This window comes from Pipistrellus kuhlii, unplaced genomic scaffold (assembly GCF_014108245.1).
Source record: "Pipistrellus kuhlii isolate mPipKuh1 unplaced genomic scaffold, mPipKuh1.p scaffold_m20_p_6, whole genome shotgun sequence".
NCBI lineage: Eukaryota > Metazoa > Chordata > Mammalia > Chiroptera > Vespertilionidae > Pipistrellus > Pipistrellus kuhlii.
In genome coordinates this window covers 4828668-4847868 of record NW_023425562.1, presented here as the reverse complement: position 1 = coordinate 4847868, position 19201 = coordinate 4828668, and the positions used below count along the sequence as shown (strand labels likewise).

Genomic DNA, 19201 nt, shown 5'->3' with positions numbered 1-19201 from the left:
TACAATTATAGAGGTTCAATAATTATAACTATATAAAAATTCCATATGCATACAGACAGGGAATAGAAGAAAACACCGAAAAATGAAAATGTGAGAATCTAGTAATTAAAATTGTTTTCTCTGTGACTATTATCAGATTTTATAAATATAAACAACTAAGTTTTTAATCACAAATTTAAAGTTTGTGCTAAATGCTAACATAGCCCCCTTATGGGTCTCTGTTCATTTGGCACCTGCTGAACCCACCAGATGTCATCGAAATGCCAAAGGGACCCATCCTAGAGTAGCTTTGTGCCTCAGGAAACATATTTGTTCCTGCCATATCAGTGACTTTGGACACTCAGGCTTTTCCCAACATCAACAAAGAAAACCTTGCTTTCCTCAGCTGGAATCCAATGTCACAGGTGCACTTTCTCTGTGCAAACAAATACCCTCAATTTACTAACAGAAACCTCAAGCCAGCATTGCAGCTTTCAAGGTCATACCAAGGGCAATGCCACCCTGGGACTCCTACAGGTCAGGATATATGATTCCCACCAATGGATTCCTGAGCCTCTGGCAGTAAACACTGGGTTAGGAATCAACAACTCATGCCTCCCTCTGACTCCTCATCAGAGCGATTTTGGTCTGGAAGACTTTGCAGGGTGGTAGAGAGAGAACACTGTGTCTCAAAAGCCTCAGCCGGCAGGCATGACGACCAGCTTAGGGCCTGATTTGGGGATGATTCTCATTTCCATGGTGACTGACATTCTGGCACGACTGACCGGTGCCATCAGATGAATGTCTATGGGGATGAAGTGGCAGCCATCAGACTATGCCACGCGCAGCACAAGCACAGCGAACTGCAGTGCTCCTGGGCATGGTGGAGTAGATGTGGCCACTGCAGCCACAGGGGTACTTTGTTCTCCTCCAGGTGAGGACACAGATAGGAAACGGTCCTTTGCAACATTCTTCTCAAGACGGGAACGCAGGAGGGAATCTGAGCCGGCATCAAGATGTCACACAGGGAGAGGGGCATGTCTGTGAGGCATGCAGAAAGAGGATGGACTTAGGTGAACAGCCAAGGATAGAAGAGAACTTGGCAAAAGAAAATGGGCGAGCTCTCCTTTTCCATATTTCTTTGATATTAAATAACTTAATGCTCCAGCGAAAATTGGATAAATTTTTTGGGGAAAGAAAGGACAAATAAAGCCATCCCACTGTGCATCCACCATGTGGTAGGCACTGTTCTAGATGTTGTGGAAACTGGTAAATAAGACAAAATCCCTGCCGTGAGGTACACACACACACCACACACACACACACACACACACACACACACACACCCACACCACTACAATGCAATGACAGAATAATGGATGGGAAAGTGCACAAACCACTTGGTGAGAAGAAATTCTTGAAAAGGGGTGACAATTGAGATGACTGAGAAGCAGGTATTAACCCAGCAAACAGGAAGTGGGTGAGGGAGAGGGGGCTGGAAGGCAAAGCATCAAGTTCACAGGTAAAGAGCAGCTTCTGCATGGAGCTGCCAGTGAATGGTTTGGTGACGGAAGCAGATGCCCAGGAAGGAGAATGAAGAGGCAGTGGGGGTCAGGGAGCAGCCAGGCGCTCCATTGAAGAGCCCACACTCCTTTCTGCTGGGGAAAGGTTGTCCGCGCTTGCTGGCCTGTGTATTTAATAAGTTGCTCTCGTGGTGGATGTGGAAGGTGAAATCTCAGAGAAAGGTGACCGAGCACAGGAAGATCAAGCAGATGCGGGAAGCAGGAGTCTTAGAGAAGGTGAGACCCCAACCAGGGTCAAGGCAGTCCAGAGGGATTCCCCACAGTGGCTCTCAAGTCTGGCTGCACAGGGTGCTCCCCTGGGTTCCAATTATAAGGACTGCCTGGCCCTGCCCTGACTCTGACTCATTAACTCTAAGGAGGACCCCGACCTCCCTGTCTTTACAGAGCTCTGGTTTGAAGGCTCAGCCAGGTTGGTAAGCAGCTGATTTGGATGGTCAGATCTGCTCTCCATCCCATCCTTTCTTCTTGCTTCCTTTCTAGAACTGTCTGTTAAGCACTTACTACATAGCAAGAATTTATTAAGCTTAAAAAAGTACCATGGGGGTTGAGGACAAAACAAAAATAGATTTGGAGACATAAAAGCATGAAACAGACTGCAGATCTCAGAGGGAAGGCAGGGGAAGGTGGGTGGGTGGGAAGAGATCAACCAATGAATCTGTATGAGTATATACATAACTCATGGACACAGACACTAGGGTGGTAAAGGCCTGGGGCTGGGGGTGAGCTGGAGGGATAAAAAAGATCAATGCTGGTGGGAAAGGGGACATATGTAATGTTTCCAACAATAAAGATTTTTTTAAAAGTCTCTTTGGAGAAAACAGTGTAAAAAAAAAGAAGAAGAAAAAGGGAAAAGTCTTTTTTTTTAAAATATATTTTATTGATTTTTTCACAGAGAGGAAGAGAGAGGGATAGAGAGTTAGAAACATCAATGAGAGAGAATCACCGACCAGCTACCTCTTGCACACCCCCCACTGGGGATGTGCCCGCAACCAAGGTACATGCCCTTGACCGGAATCGAACCCGGGACCCTTCAGTCCGCAGGCCGACGCTCTATCCACTGAGCCAAACCGGTCCCGGCGGGAAAAGTCTTTTCATCCTTCCAGTATTTCTCAAGCTCAAACCCTTGGACACCCCTGAGCGTAAGTGTGTGGACAGCCGGGCGCAGGATCCAAGGACTCCCACAGGAGACGCACTGCCAGAGGGTATGACCTCTGGGGCCACCCCCTTGCTCTCCTGGGATTGAAACATCAAATTGAACTTGGTCACTGGGCATTGCTGTCCACACTTGGATGATAAAAGACTTCATCCTATGGCATAGGATTGGTTTCCTTTGTTATTTAAAGATAATAATTGATTTAAAAATGTAAAATTTCATAACCTGCCATGGTTGTCTATAAGGAGCTCTGCTCATTTTGACATTGCTCTGCAGATGTTTGAAAAGTAGTATGTTTTTTGACGTGAAAAATAAAACGTTTGTTTTTTTTATTGATTTTGGAGCGAGAGGAATCAGCTGCCTCCTGCATGCCCCATATTGGGGATCTAGCCCACAACATGGGTATGTGCCCTAACTGGGAAATTGAACTGGCGACTTCTCGGTTCATGGGTGGACACTCAACCACTGAGTCACGCTGGCCCAGCTCAAAATTGATTTGAAATGGGACATTTTTTTTTTTTTTACCAGTATTGAGACATATTAACCCAGTTTGCCTCCTGAAATTTTCCTTTGTTGCTGACATACCAGCCAGAGCATATTTGTGTCAGAAACGCATGTCAGAACTCTCCCTCCGGAAGCCATCGGGTCATGCATGCCATTCAGCTGTGTAAGAGGGGAGGTCAGCACTTTGGATGCGTCTGCTCAGTGTCAGAGATATTCCGGTTGAATGGGATTTGCAAACAATCACAATGATGAAGCTGCGTCTGCTGAAGACCACGAAGCTCCCCCACCTGCTCTCTCCCTGCTCTGGCCCTTGCCCTGCCTAAGAGGCACTCATCAGGGACGTGACAGTTCCAGCTGGGAAGACAGTGCTAGCTGGCTCCAGACCTCAGTCTCCCTCTGATCATGACTGATCATGACTGGGGAGTTCAGACCGATTCCATGATCACTTATTGGGTGTCTGTGGAGGAAGCACCATGGCTGACTAGTTAGGTGGATAGGCTTTATAATCCAACGTGGCAGGAATCCAGGTTTTACTTACTAATTGTGCAATCTTTGGCAAATTATATCCCCTCTCAAAGCCTCCTTACTAATGGAGATAATACTTGCTTGATGGGATTGTGGGGCTTGAGATCAAGTCCACTCTGAATGGTACATGGCAGTGGTGACAGGGGACTCAGTGGGGTTCCAGCAGGAAACAGATAAGTAATTTCAGGAGGAAATGTTGAACCTGTTGACAGGATGAGGGAAACCAGGCATACTTGGAGAGGGTGGAGATTTAGTAAGGGAGAAATAGGTGGAAGATGGAGCAGGTCCCAGAACTCGGAGGGTCACCTTGAGAGGAGCCTGGAACTTCCATGAGGGAGCTGAGCAGTAACAACCTTTCCTTTTCTCCTCACCTTCTATCTGCTACAGGGAGACCCTTCAGCTGGCAGCAGCCAAAAAGGCAAGATAGCTTGATGTTTGAGAGTCAATCTTCAGAGCCAGAGGGCAGGCAGAGAAAGGTAGGGAGTCTAAGGATAGAAGGGAAGTTGTCTGTGCCACTGCCATCATGGAGGCCTACCCCTACCATGTGCCAGGTCCTGGAATCTCAACAGGAAATTAAATATGTTCTTGGAAGTCTGAGAATTCTGAGCCTCGTTGCAGACAGAAGCAGAAAATAAGCCATCAGAGTACAGGGCAATATGTGTTATCGTAACCTAACAAGAAGGAAGATCTCCTCCAGGTGGTTCAGAGAAATGGTCTCCCTGGAAGGAGCCTCGAGCCCTTGAAGTGCTGAGCGCACAGTCTTCATTGTAAGAAGGGAGGCACTGGGAGAGCATCCTAGAGAAAGGGAAGATGGGAACAAGGACAGCGTGGTGTGGATGTCAAGGAAAGCCTGTGGATTGGCGGAGGCACGAATAAAAACAGGAGAGGATGCAGGTGAGTCTATTCATTGAGGAACCTGCTGGTTACCTCCAAGGTGATTCAGATTCTATCTTGAGAGACACTGGGATCTGGGGACGGATTTTAGGGACTAAAGTGACTAGTAAGGCCTGTGTTTTATCAAAATGGCTCTGGCCTCTCAGGGAGGAAAATATTGGTTGCTATGACCCTGACCCATCAGAAGTGCATCTAGTTCACAGGTGGGCCGGGGAGGAACCTCGTGCAGGTGAGGGAATTCCTGACTCAGTGCAGGCCTAGTGCAGAGACACCCTGGTTCTAAAACCAGGCTCCCAGCAGATGTTCCCAGCAGGATAATCTTGGCCCACAGGTAATTTCATGCTGTGCTTGTCAAACTTAATGTGCACAGAGACCACCTAGGGATCCTATAACAATGCCGACCCCGCCTCAGCGGAGCTGGGTGAAGCCTGAGATGGTGCCTTTCTGAAGAGCTCCCAGAGGATGCTGATGACAGGAGAGCACACTCCTGGTGGTTTGGCTTCAGAGCCCAACTGCCTAGACCTTCTCTCACAGATGAGCTCATTGAGGCCATGGGAGGTGTGACCGGTGATGCATCACAGTACGATGGTGGCAGAGCCTCTGGGGACCTTGTGTTGAGTCCTCCAGTTCAGAGTTCCAATGGGGTCCCCGGGACCTTCTGGGAGATTGTTGAAGGCCAAGGCACTCAAAGGGCAAAGGGAAGAGGGAGTGAACAATGAGTTGCTGAAGCAAGAGAGTTTCTGGCATGTCCTTGGAGAGCATAAATGGATCTGCCAACATGTGATAAGCTCTTCACACATCTGCCTGCTCTGAGGGCATCATGAAAGCTGACATAAATCTTCGGTGGGCTGCCAAAGGCCTGCTTCCCAGACACAGTGACTGGCATTTAAAAAAACACGAGACTCAAAGCCCATGATCACACTTGGAGAAAAATCTGTCAATATATAGAGAGTCACAAAAGTGACTCTTCAACCCTGTAATTTCATGTGGGGGAATGTCCAACATAGAAATATACCAAGTACACCAAGTAGAGGAGAAAGTAAAACAACCATGACATTGAATGGCTGGTAGGTAGCTATGACTGCAACATACAGCAGGTCCTTAAAAAACATCGTTTTGTTCAATATCGCTAACTTATAATGTTGATGAGATGCTATAGGAATTTAACTCTTTTTAAAAAAATATATTTTATTGATTTTTTACAGAGAGGAAGGGAGAGGGACAGAGAGTTAGAAACTTTGATGAGAGAGAGTCATCGACCAGCTGCCTCCTGCATACCCCCTACTGGGGATATGCTCACAACCAAGGTACATGCCCCTGACCAGAATCGAACCCGGGACGCTTCAGTCTGCAGGCTGACGCTCTATCCACTGAGCCAAACCTGTTTTGGCTTAACTCTTGTTTATATCATTTAGCCCATGGCAAGATTGGTTTTGTCAAATGCATTTCACTTAAAGCTGCAGAACTTATTGATGATGCTAAGTGAAGAATTACTGTATATCTAATTCTTACAATACTCCTAAATTGTAGGCTTGAATAATGATCTCTTATGTTAATTTTAAAAAGTCTAAGCATATAAGATAACTCAGTTTCAGAGCATTCATTTGCCCAAAAGCCTTTCATCTAGTTAATGTTTGACCTGGGGTTTGAATCCAGATCCATCTGATCAAAAGGCCATGTTCTTTCTACTGGGGCACAATGCCACCATATGCACGAGGTTCATTACAGAGTTATCAGAAATATGGAAGCACAATAGAGAATGAATAAGTAAACTAGGGTATATGTATACTCAATGGACAATTATGCCATCATTAAAAAAGATAAGCTGTTTCCATGGTGCTATAAAAGCTTCATGATTGTGATAAAACACTTAATGAAAACTCACGATAGCAAATTTTATGTAATTTTAATTAGGTGAAAGATGCATGCATATTAACAAAGATAAAATACAAGGCAGAATAATTGTGCGAGGAGAAGAGATTATAGGTGATCCTTTTCCCTTCTTTCCAGACTTTCTGTAATATTGTTATAAAAAAATGGCTGGGGAAATCTGAAGTTACAGAGTGCATGTGTTGGTGGGAAGTGCACAGAGAGAGTGATATGCATGATCCTCAAGGGCAGTTCCAATACCATCTTGAAACCTCTACCCATGATCCATGTTCCTGGGGCCCTGCACATGCTCCGTGGCCCTGTGGCTCTGATGCTCTCCGTGTTCCTTCAGTGCTGCCGGGCTTTAGATACAGTCATGGAAACTCCCTCGATGGGTCATTAGTTAGACTTTCTCACTTCTGGCATCTTTCTCCCTCCACAGAACTGGCCCCTTACTCCAAGTAGCAGCACAGTCATTAGAAAGAACTGCCTTCCAGCACTGCCAATAGCACATTTTCCCATTGAAGTTTGACAGTTTGTTCGATGCTTCTTTGTTTCTATCTATTTTTGTTCATCAATTTATAATGTTCATTATATATGCATGCGTTGAGTCCATAATTTTGTAGGCCAACACCATGCACTGGGGGAAATTTTAGGTAGTCAAATAAAGGACCACTGACTCAGCGGGAGAGGAGGGGACGCCATCAGCCATCTCCTGAGTCTGATGAAAGCATAATCTCTGGATCCTAAATTTGAATTCCAGCCTCCAGGAACATCCCAGAAAAGGCTCCGAAAGCCCCGTGGTGGGTGAACACTCGCAATCACCCTTCACTTAGGTCCCACACACAGAGCTGTTTTGACCAAAATACATACAGAAGGGCTGGCCGGCTAACAGTGGCAGATCTGTGCTGCCTTGCCCAGTTCTGGAGGGATTCCACAGCAGTGTGTTACTCAGGTACAACAGCTGAGATGAAAGGAGAACAACTTATGATGTTTAAAGAGACCCTCGGCAGCTTACACAGCGCCTCAGGCAGAGGGTACTGAAGGGACCACACACAGCCTGGGAGAGGGTTCCGCTCAGATGGGCTGTTTCTCTACAAAGCCCGCTGGGCCTACAGTGCCCCGAACACAATTCCCCTCCCACGCAAAGAATGTGAGGAGAACCCAGGCTGTGCCAGACGTGTATGACTACCTTTCCACTTCCTTCCCTCCACTCCCCTAGGAAAACGGTACGTGCTCAGGAGTCAGTGTAGCCTGCAGATTGTTATTATCATCATCATCATTATTGTTATTACTGTTGTTTTTGTTTATCCTCATCTGAGGATGTTTCACATTTATTTTTTCTAGAGTGGGAAGAAGGGAGGGGGGAGGGGAGAAAGCAACCTCAGTGGTTGAGAGACATTGCTTGCTTGTGTCCCGCATGTACCCCGACCGGGCCAGGGATTGAACCTGCAACCCAGGTACGTGCCCTTGACCAGGACTGGAACCTAAGTCTTTCAGCGTATGGGTTGACACTTTAACCATTGAGCAATACTGGCCAGGGCGACCTGCAGACGTTTTTTAATGCAAACTTTTCCATTAGCAAAAGTTCTAATGAATCATGATGATAGAAGTTCAAGAGGGACAGCTGGGAGCCTATTGGAGTAACAGGGAGTTTCTCCTGTGACACTTGAATCTATGTCATGGGTGTGAGGTGCCCTGGTTCCTCCAGTCTAGGAGAAAACAGACACAGTACAGTGTCTATGATACCCGTATCGTTAACTCTCTAAAGCACATGTGTCAAACACAAGGCCCGCGGGCCAAATCCGTCCCGCCAGGCCTTGCAATGTGGCCCGCACCGCGCTGTCATCACTGCACTCCGCTGCGTTTCCATCACAATGTCAGTTTATGACTGTTCAGTAAGCCATTCGGCCCGCGATTGAGGCTGGATTTTAGATTTTGGCCCCTTCTCTGATTGAGTTCGACACCCCTAAAGAAATAGAGCACTTCTGAAGATGCTATTGAGAATGTGGGTTCAGCCCAATGGTGAAAGGTTCGCTCATGCATGCCTCAGACCCATAAATCCACAGGTGCACATACGTGCTCGTGTATAACTACATGAACTCACAAACATGCATGTGTATGCACCACACACAGCAAGACAAGCCCACTTATCCACAGGCGCACCCTGCAGGAGTACTTTCTGAGCGGCAACCTCTGCCGTTTTCCTGCGGTGGAACTGCATGATTAATGCTTCGTGCGAGGCGTGTCTCCTTGCCAGGAGAATGCGATTCGCTGTTTTCTGGGTAACGAGCATTCTGCATCTGTTGTTTCCTACTGTCAAGCTACCTGGCTCCATCGCAAACATGTTGTAATAGCAAAATGGAAAAAAAAAATAAATAAATAAATAAAATCACCCAGAGGCAAACATATAGGCGTTTTTGCTATTCCTCCGGTGGATGACAGACAGCTGTAATGGTCTCACTTACACAAACGCAACTGACTTCAGCACACAGCACCCCGCCCTCGCAGACACCCAGAGCCAGAAATCATTCTTTTCCACCTCAGGCCATTCCTATCGAAACACCTGTCAACCTGTCCGTCAGCCCAGTGGACCCGGGTTTGGCATGTCCTCGGGGGTGCCTGCATTTTCCAGATCTCTGGAAGAGAAGCATCCTATGGAGATGGAGTGATGGGCTGAGGATTAGGAAAAACAGCTCCTAGACATCCCAGCGCCCTGACACTTAACGATTTACGGGAGGCCTCTGGGAAGAATCTATTCCATTTTGTGTGCACATATGTCTTTTTTAATCTCACAAATAAACAACAAAACTGATTGCTACGATACAGGAGAAGGGAACAGATCTATAAGGTGAGGTCTGTGGTGGGCTCAGTGGCAGTGTGGCAAGATGCCATTAGCAAAATGCAAAGGGAAACGGACAGAATGACACAGCTCTGTGTGTCTTCATTTATGCCACCAGCTATTTGGTTAGCAACCTTGAGGAGAATTAGCCAATGCCTCTTGAACTTGAACCTTAAAAAAATCAACACGTAGCATCCACCTGTGCTTGAATGAGCTGCCTGTAGTGTAATATCTGCCAGAGTTGGACTCTGGCAGAGTGAGAATGGAGACAGGGCCGGCTGTTTAATTAGGGGTCTTTGGCTGGGATAATGTAGCAAAAGAGAGGAAGTGAATTTCTTTTACTTCTTCCTAACTTTGGATGTATGTTAGAATTGCCCAAGGAGCTAATAAAAACCCCACATGGATAGAACCGCTCCACCCCCAGGGATTCAGACTCATTTGGACTGCAGTGAGGCCCGGGCATGCATCCATCATCCATTTATGTATCTACCTACCTATATATTTATCTACACTTTGGGGGCTCCCCAGGTCTGATCCCAACCTTCTGCCAGGCTTTAGAACCACTAAGATGGTTAGAACACAGCTTTCACCGTTACTCCTTGTTAACCTGAAGTGTGAACCCACACAGCCAGCCCAGGAATATTTACTGAGCACGTGTGAAAGCTCCTCTGACACCCCCAGGATACACTACTAAAAAGCAGAGACAAGCATGGCCGGTGTTAAGTTCAAGACCACAGGCTTTCAGGCTGGGGAAATGGGAAGAGCTAAAATCACAGTTTATATTGGGATCTCATCCGCAGGTAGAATGCGCTCCTGCTCAAGGGAGCTCAGTCCCGTGTTCCATTCTGACCTTCAACTGATTGGATGAGGCCCACCCACACTAAGGAGGTTGATCTGCTTCATTTAAAGTCCACTTACATGTCATCTCATCCAGAAACACCATCACAGAGACATTCAGAATAACGTTTAACCTCATATCGGGGCACGGTGGCACCACTAAATCAACACACCGACTAATTGTCACATGGCCCATGACGGGCTAAAAGTCCGGAAAGAGGCTGGATGATATGGAAGCACACCAACAAAGCCAGTGCAGGGAGTGAGGACGGTACGGAATGCTGGGTAATGTGGAGCGTGGGCAGGGAGAGCTTCCGGGAGCTGCAGAATAGGAAGGAGAGGCATCGAACGAGAAGTATAAAGTAAAAACTCTTGTAGGCAGAAGGACTGATGTCCACCACGTCCTATGAACTGCTAAGAACTGGGTGAGCTTGAGAAAATGCTAGGAGGCTTCAGGGGCTGCTACAGAGACAGCAATGGGGGGAAGAGCAAGGGAGGACGAGGACATTAGTGAGGCCGGCAGGGGCCAGGTCCTACAGAGCGCTAGAGTCAAGAGGAAGCCAAAGCAGAGAAGGGACCTGATTAGATTGACATTTAGGATGTTGGGTCTGGATGAAGGGGGAGAAGTGGACTAGAGCAGTGGTTGGCAAACTGCGGCTTGCGAGCCACATGTGGCTCTTTGGCCCCTTGAGTGTGGCTCAGCGTTAGAACCACTTCTTCAAAATAGACTCGCCAAGGCTGAAAACCAACTTCTGCGCATGGGTCACGAAGTTTCAATCACACTGTATGTGCGAGCCTGTACGTGGTATTTTGTGGAAGAGCCACACTCAAGGGACCAAAGAACTTTGATGTGCCTCGAGAGCTGCAGTTTGCTGACCAATGGACTAGAGGAAGCATCAGTGGGGGGTGGGCAGCGAGGTCCTGAAGTGCTCCAGGTAACAGGTGAGTGCCCAGATGCAGCCACGTGACCTAACTCGCATCTACTTTGGCAGAAGAAGGAAATTGAACTTTCTAAAACATTTGATGTTGTGGCAGGTGGTGAGGGAAATAGAGAATTCCCACATTTCTGGCTGCAACAATTCAAAAGAAACAAGAGCTTTTATCCTGGTTACCAGCCTGGCTCAAGTTATACCCAATAGCAGCCTGCATTATGCAAATTGTGTATCCTAATTAATGTAGATCCGGTTTGATTTATGCAAAGTCTTCCTTTGGGCTGTATTAGTCATTTCCTGCCTGCACCACCTCCTGCCCATCAGGACCACTTTCCCCCCACCCCTCATCCCCACTGGTGCTCCGTGGACCGAAGCTCTGAGCGTGTCTGGGGTCAGTGAGCTCTGAGTGGCCTCAGTGGCTGAGTCCAAGGACAGGAGGAAGGTGTGTCTGAACATCCAGTCTGAGCCAGCACCCCCTATGGGCCTCTGGCTGTGAGAGCTTGCTCCTGAGCACCTGCGTGCCACTGGCCCTTCTCTCCATCAGCGTGTGACGGCTCCAGCCCCGGGTAGAACGCCTCTGCCTCAGAACCCGCTCCCAGTCCTCCTTCGAGGCGCTCCCAACACACACTCACACGCCATCTGCATGCTGCAAAAATATTGACAGCCCTCCGACCCCATCGTACCTTTTGAAGGCACTCCCACACAGGAATGTCGCCTTATTTTATTGAGGCGGCATGTGTGTGTTTTACTCAACTCCGAACGCCAGGCGCCTAGAATAGCTAGCTGGCAAGATAAATGTCAATCAACTCTAGCATAATCAAGACACCCATTCCTGACTCATTAGGGCCCTCTCATTCCCTCTAAGCTCCTCAGATTTACACACTGTAATTAGGAACTTGGTGATTCTGACTGCTAAACAGAGAAGCTGAGAGGGACGCTTCCCATGTCTGAATTTTAAATATTTTCACACTTCGTTAACCCCGTTGCTGGTGTAACGTCTTCTGGCCCGATTCCCTCACACGGCGTGGTTTTTATTTTTGGATAGAGATGAGAACAATTAATTGAATTCAGACACATATTGATTACTGTTTTTCATGAACTCTGAGCAGCTTGTCTGGGAGTGGTTTTATTGAGGAGTTGTTAAACAACTGTTCGGCGGGGCTGCGTCCCTCCCGTCCTCGCCCGGGCTGGAAGCGCCTGTCTGCGGGGCGGATGGCCTGATGGAGAGCTGTGTTCACAAGCGCAGTCAGAATAGGGAAGGCCACACCCGCCCTCTTCACACACTTGCCCCGACTGGGGCACACTGATATCCACTCACACCGAAGCAGGGCTCTGGCAGGGCCTGTGGGAACGGCCTGATTCCCATTCCTAGTGAGAATACTCAGCTCTCTGGGCCCCATGTGAGCAGGGACATCACTCGGATCGTTCAATAGCCACATTATTCATCCAAGGGCTGCACTGCGTTCAGCGAGCGGAACTTTCCAGGTCCAGACGATAAAGCTTTAGCATGTCTCTTGGACGAGTGCTTCTCACACTTCAATGTGCACATGAATCACCAGATCTTGTTAAAGCACAGCCTCTGGTTCAGCGGGGCCTGGACTGGGGCCTGAGACTCTGCATGTCTGATGCCGATCTGTGGACACACGGTTTTTGATGTGACCTAACTCTGCACCACCTGCCACTCTGTGTTTAAGAAGAGTATCCTGCCCTAGCTGGTTTGCTTAGTGGATAGAGCATCAGCCTGTGGACTGAAGGGTCCCAGGTTGGATTGCGGTCAAGGGCACATGCCCGGGTTATGGGCTTGATCCTCCCGGTAAGGGAAGTGCAGGAGGCAGCTGATCAATGATTCTCTCTCATCGTTGATGTTTCCATCTCTCTCTCCCTCTGCCTTCCTTTCTGAAATCAATAAAAATATACTGAAGAAGAAGAAGAAGAAGAAGAAGGAGGAGGAGGAGGAGGAGGAGGAGGAGGAGGAGGAGGAGGAGGAGGAGGAGGAGGAGGAGGAAGAGAAAGAGGAGGAGGAGGAGGAGGAGGAGGAGGAGGAGGAGGAGGAGGAGGAGGGCAGCATTCTGCATCTCCCACTAAAGTATAGGTCTCTGGAGATCAGAAGCCATGGTGTGATTCCAAACCAGAGTTACAACAGGAGAGAGGCAGACATGACAAAGTTTCCACATCTCTACCTGGGCACAAGGTCTTCCAAGAAAAAGTTGAGGTCTCATTGCAATTTCACAGGTGATGGAAATGTTCTTGCCTCCCAGCACATTTTTCAGATGATCCCAAGATGCTGATGCCCCCATAGCCAATTAGCCACACAACGGCCAGGTAATTGTTCAAGAATGTAAGTCTGATTCCTAGGGCTCTTTATTCCTCTGTGGATAAAGCACAACTCTGCCCCTGCACACACATGGTCTTATCACTGTCCTTCACGCTCACAAAGCTCCAGTCACTCGACCTCCTATTTGTCAAACATGCCAAAGCCATTTCTACCGCAGGGCCTTTGCACTAGCTATTTGTCTTCAAATGTCATCACCTCTTTGCTTTCAAAGACTGGCCACAGGCAAGGTTTCAACAGTAGAGTGACTCCAAAATGGAGTTTAAAACCTTTGATTTTGTATGTTTGACATCAATTTATTTTCCTCTTGATTCTTGCCCAGTTGGAGACTGGAACGGTCTGACACTTTCATATTACCGTGAGAAGATGGAAGCCCAGAGACAGAATGAGACAAAATCAAAGCCACTCATTTTTGGGGGGGCAAAACTGTCCAAGGACAGACCCAGAGATGGAAAGCTGGCATCACAGAGAAGAAAATGTAATCTTAGCGCAATACATAGTCTTGGGCCTGCACTGCTTAACAATATTTACAGTATTAGACCGTTACAACCCACCTACACCCCTCCCCCATTTTTGGTTTTGACTTTGCTGGGTTCAAGGTTATTCTTAAGAAGTGGTAGACAATCTTGAATTTCTCTTTCATTTGTGTCATCCTATTTTTCTTTGTCACAAAATATACTTTTTTGAGGCCAGAGAGGGTGGTTTTTAATTTATGGATTTCTCTCTTCAATTACAACATGAACCTAATTTTAAAAATCAAATTGGTTTCATCTAATTAAATTTGGAAATTGCCTCATAAACATATACTCTGTTATAAATGTCTTTAAAAGCAAGGGCTCCCGCTTCCTGTGTGGAGCAGGATTGGGTTGAGCCCAGCATGGGGGGGGGGAGGGGAGGAGGGAGCTCCCCAAACCCTCCAAAGACTCCTGTGGTCTACAGCAGTGCTTCTCAAACTCCAATGCCCACGTGAATCACAAACAGGCATCTTGTTAGAATAGAAACTGTGATTCCGGAGCTCTGGTGAAGCTCAGATGATAGTATTTCTAAGCAGCCCACAGGCGTTGCTGATACGACTGGTCCATGGACCAAGCTGACTAAGGGGCAGACATGCACTTGAATTCAGGATCCATGAATTTGCCATCATGTGACCTCGGTCTTTTCATTTCACCACTCTGAGTCTCAATTTTCTAATGTTTATGCAATGATAAGAGCTAACATTTATTAATGAGATTTCTAAATGCCAAACAGAGTACTTAAGGTATATTTATATATGCTTATAAATATAAATGAAAGGCTTCAGGATAAACCCAAGGTGACATAGCAAGTAAGAGGCGGAGGATCAATCTTGGCCATAGTCCAATACTAGAAATGATTTCCATCAGCCCTATTGAAGTCTTGTTAGATTGTTTTTGTTTTGCAGTAAACTTCTGTACAGCTTGTTGTAATTCCAGAAGTATTTAGAAGCCACATTGTGTTGGCTTATGAATTTTTCCTGCCTGGGGAGGACTTGCTCCATTTCTGATTCAAGGTCCTACTCATCCTGGGACAGCATCACGTGGTTGACAATAAAGAAGGCCTTGTCCCCAGAGAGATGTTAAAGCTCGAGAATCATGTACCCCAGGGTAGAGTGACATTGGGACTCTTTTGGAAGCCCAGGGATGGATATGGGTAGGCTGGGCATCATGCGAGTATTGTGGATAAATCGTAACTACTGCTTGCCAGGCCTGTGTCCGCTTGGCTATGCCAGGACAGCCCAGCTCCCTGAGTCCTGAGACCTTTGCTGAAGAGATGGAGAATCCCTCCCATGCACAGCATGCCCCTTCTCTTTGTCACCGGGGCTATCATGACAGCACAACAGTATGCCCTGCGTTTTCCTCCCGCTGAGTCCGTGATGGTGTCTCACTCACCTTCATGCCCTCAGTGGAGCTCTGCATTTAGCAGGTGTCCACCGACCTCAGGCTGAAGTCAGCAGAATGGAACCGTGACAAGAGATACAGCCCGGGGGCCGCCTTACCTCGTACAGCGTGATGACTCCATTGGTCTCATTGGGCGGTTTCCACTGGATGTAGATCTTCTCCTCAAAGGGCCCCCCTTGGATGGACTCTAGAGGAACCGCACCTGGAACTGCAGAAGGGGAAAGTTAGGAATGTGGTGTCACTTTCCATCTCATGTCCTCAGTCCCACTGACCCGGAACAGGAGTTGGCCAAGTCTCCCTGTAAAGAGTCAGATCATAATTATTTTAGGCTTTGTGACCCATATGGTCCCTGTTGCAACTACTCAACTTTGCATTTGTAGCACAGAAACAGCTTTACACCATCGATACATAAACAGGCATGGCTTCATTGCAATAAAACTTTTACTCCTAAATACAGGCAATGGGAGGGAATGGACCCACAGGCCATACATAGTTTGCTCACCCCTCTCCTGGAAGCCCGATGGCTTTCCCCCTGCAGACCGAGCAACCCTGGTTTTGAACTACACCTGACCAGGGTTGGAGGACACCTGTAGGTCCCCGAGTTCTGCCAGCTGGGGCTAGACTCTTGCCTTAGGACTGGTATTTGTAGAATGCAAAGTGAGCTTCCCTGGCCAAACCCTGCCCCATTTTCTCCAGCTACAGGGAGTGCTTCCTCGGTTGAATCCATGGGGAACTATGTGCCCTGAAGTCTCAGTCCAATTAGAAGGAGCTGGCCAAGCTCCAGGGAGACGGCTAGGTCGTCTCGCGGCTGAGCCTCCAATGTCTGGAACACGGTGGATGCTTAATAACCATTTGCTGGCTGGGTGAGTAGGGGAATAAATGGCCTATGCCGGCATTTTGCCTTAATGAGCAAAACCTTTCCTAGGCTCTTGGTACCCAGGTCTGTCTCCCAGCCAGCACCCTCCTGCTGGACTCCACCATCGTGAGACAGCCTGGAAGATGCTGAACCACAAAATAAATAATTCCCCGAACTTCTTTATAACAACCCCCAAGAGAATCATGAATTCATGTAAAGCATTGGGGGATCTATTTATACGGTGGCCTTATAAAAGCCAGTCCTTTTATGAAGCACTTGTGCTTTGATCAGAATTTTATATACATTATTTCATTGAAGCCCCAAACCAGCTCTGCCCAGCAAGTATTATCTCTTTTGCGCTGAGAAGAGAACTGAGGCTCAGAGAATTAAGTAACTTGCTCAAGGTCATATGGCTCTTAAATTATAAAGAAGGAGCTGAACACTTGTCTGTGAGTTTCAAAGCATATACTCTTAATCACCGCGCTCACCTCTCTGGATGGAGCCTTGGCCATATGTTGCAATCAGTTCCCTATTGTTAAATTAAAATATATTTAGTTTTTCTCATTATAGACCTGATACTCAGGATTTGTTGACTATTAAGAATATATTATACAAAAAAGATTTAAAGAAGAAAAGAACAAAATAACTCATATTCCTCAGAACTGGAGATATTTTTATGCCTATGCATATACCTATTTATTTTTAAAAATCAAACTCTTACTGTGCAATTTGTGTTGTGATCTTTTTAAAAAATATATTTTATTGACCTTTTTTACAGAGAGGAAGGGAGAGGAATAGAGAGTTAGAAACATCAATCAGCTACTTCTTGCACACCCCCTACTGGGGATGTGCCCACAATCAGGGAACATGCGCCTGGCCGGAATCGAACCTGGGTCCCTTCAGTCTGCAGGCCAATGCTATATTTACTGAGCCAAACCGGTTAGGGCTTGTGTTGTGATCTTTTTTTATAGCTAAACAAATCACACTTAGAAAAAGCCTTTAGCCAAAACCGGTTTGGCTCAGTGGATAGAGTGTCGATGGGCAGACTGAAAAGCCCTGGGTTCTATTCCAGTCAAGGGCATGTACCTTGGTTGCGGGCACATCCCCAGTAGGGGGTGTGCAGGAGGCAGCTGATAGATGTTTCTCTCTTTCTTTCTCATCGATGTTTCTAAGTCTCTATCCCTCTCTCTTCCTCTTTGTAAAAAATCAATAAAATATATATATATATTCAATATATATATATTTTTTTTTTAAGAAAAGAAAAACCTTTATGTGTTCTTTGGGGCCATGCATTTTAAAAGGCTGTGTAGAGAAGGACAAGCCCCATTCTAGTCACCAATCCTTTATTACCAGGGAGCAGTTAGGCCTTCACCAGGCATTACATTTGGCTTAAATTTTTTATGATTACAAGTAACGCCATGACAAGCATTCTTATAAGTATTTGCATGAACCTCTGATGTCTCTATGACACATTTTTGGAAATCGAATTATTGAGCCAATGTAGATTAACTATTTTATTTTAAAGACTTTTGATATATATTACCATATTACCTTCCAGAAAGTTGATACAATTCTAGGATCCCCAACAGAAAAATATGCCAATTTTCAACCTCTGCCACCACTGACTATTTTAAAAAAATGTGTGTGTGTGTATCTTTTTTTAGAATACTGGAAAGAGTGGATTTGTTTTTTCAATTTAATTGGCCATTTGCATTGATTCTTTCATGAACATCCTCTCTATACCCTGTGCTCATTTCCCTGTATGGCTCTTCATTTTTGTTCATCATTGTTTTATGAGCTGGTAATTATAATCTGTTTTTAAGAACATAAGCTGTTTTGCATAAGTTACAAATATTTTTTTGTCAGTTTCTCATTTGCTTTTTAAATCTTTTAGGTATGTAGAAGCTTTGGAGTAGTCAGATCTCTTATTGCTTTTCCTTAACCATTTATCCTTTCCACAAATATTTACTGACTGTTTAATATGACCAAGGGGATGGCGGTGGTCCACCAGGGAGGCACCAATGGCTAAGAAAGATAGAGTCAAATCCTTGCTAAAGCTTGTGTTCTGGAAAGGGAGACAGACATGAAATAAATAATTACACTCACAATTAAATTCTTAAAGTTGTTATCAGGACTTGGAGGTAAAGTGCAGGTGTCAGGAGAATTATAACAAGCTGAGAAAAAACAGTCTGGCAAATCAGAATAATATGTAAAAATAAATTCAAGTCAATGGATAAGTAGAAGTTACTAGGGCAAAGATGGGGAGGGTGGGTATTGAGTGGAGTGGATACCTTTGGGAGGGCAAGAGCAGGAGGGGAAAAACCATCTGGGGGAGGGGTATGGTAGCTTGGACCTGGGTGATGGTATGCAGAAGTCATGGAAGAGAGTTGAGGGTGCTGACCCAATGAGAATTGGTGGTGATGGATAAGGGTGAAGAGATGGAAAGAGTTTTTAAGGGAGACCTAGCTCTTCTACTTTATCCAACTGGAGTGGATCCTAATGTTGTTCCCAGAGAAGCTTAGAGGAGAGTTGGTTTGGGAAAGGAAGCTTTGACCATACTTCACTGGAGGTGTGTATGTGTCCTTGAGGTGATTTTGAGTTGTGGTATTGGATACATGAGACTGGGACCCATGTTCAGAAATTAAAACCATGGGCAGGGAATAGATATTGTAATAAGAATGTAGAGGGCAACAAAAAAAAAGTAGGCCTAGGACTAAGCCCAGAGGAACTCCAATATTAACAAATAGAAAAACAAAGACACTGAAAAACAGAGGCTGTGTTCAGAGAGGCAAGGGAAAATCAGGGCCTCTAGTATATCTTATAAAAATTTCTTAGATTGTGTCTTTCCTTTCTCATTATGATACCTTTGGATAAAGATAAACTCTCCAAAGTTTTTCTTTTATTATATGAGAGAAAGGAAGAAAAAGAAAGACTATGTAATTAGATTGTGGTAATTATTTCACAGTGTATATGTATATT

At 46.1% G+C, this 19201-nt stretch overlaps 1 protein-coding gene across 12 annotated transcripts in view; it reads right to left on the bottom strand.

Moving 5' to 3' along the window:
* The window catches only part of PTPRT (protein tyrosine phosphatase receptor type T), an 845125-nt gene that overhangs the window by 275883 nt on the left and 550041 nt on the right, over window positions 1–19201 (bottom strand). For all 12 annotated transcript variants that reach the window (XM_045574406.1, XM_045574409.1, XM_036418808.2 and 9 more), the window contains exon 9: window positions 15465–15574. In XM_045574406.1, the coding sequence (XP_045430362.1) occupies window positions 15465–15574 (110 nt within the window). The remainder of the gene's footprint in view (window positions 1–15464; window positions 15575–19201) is intronic.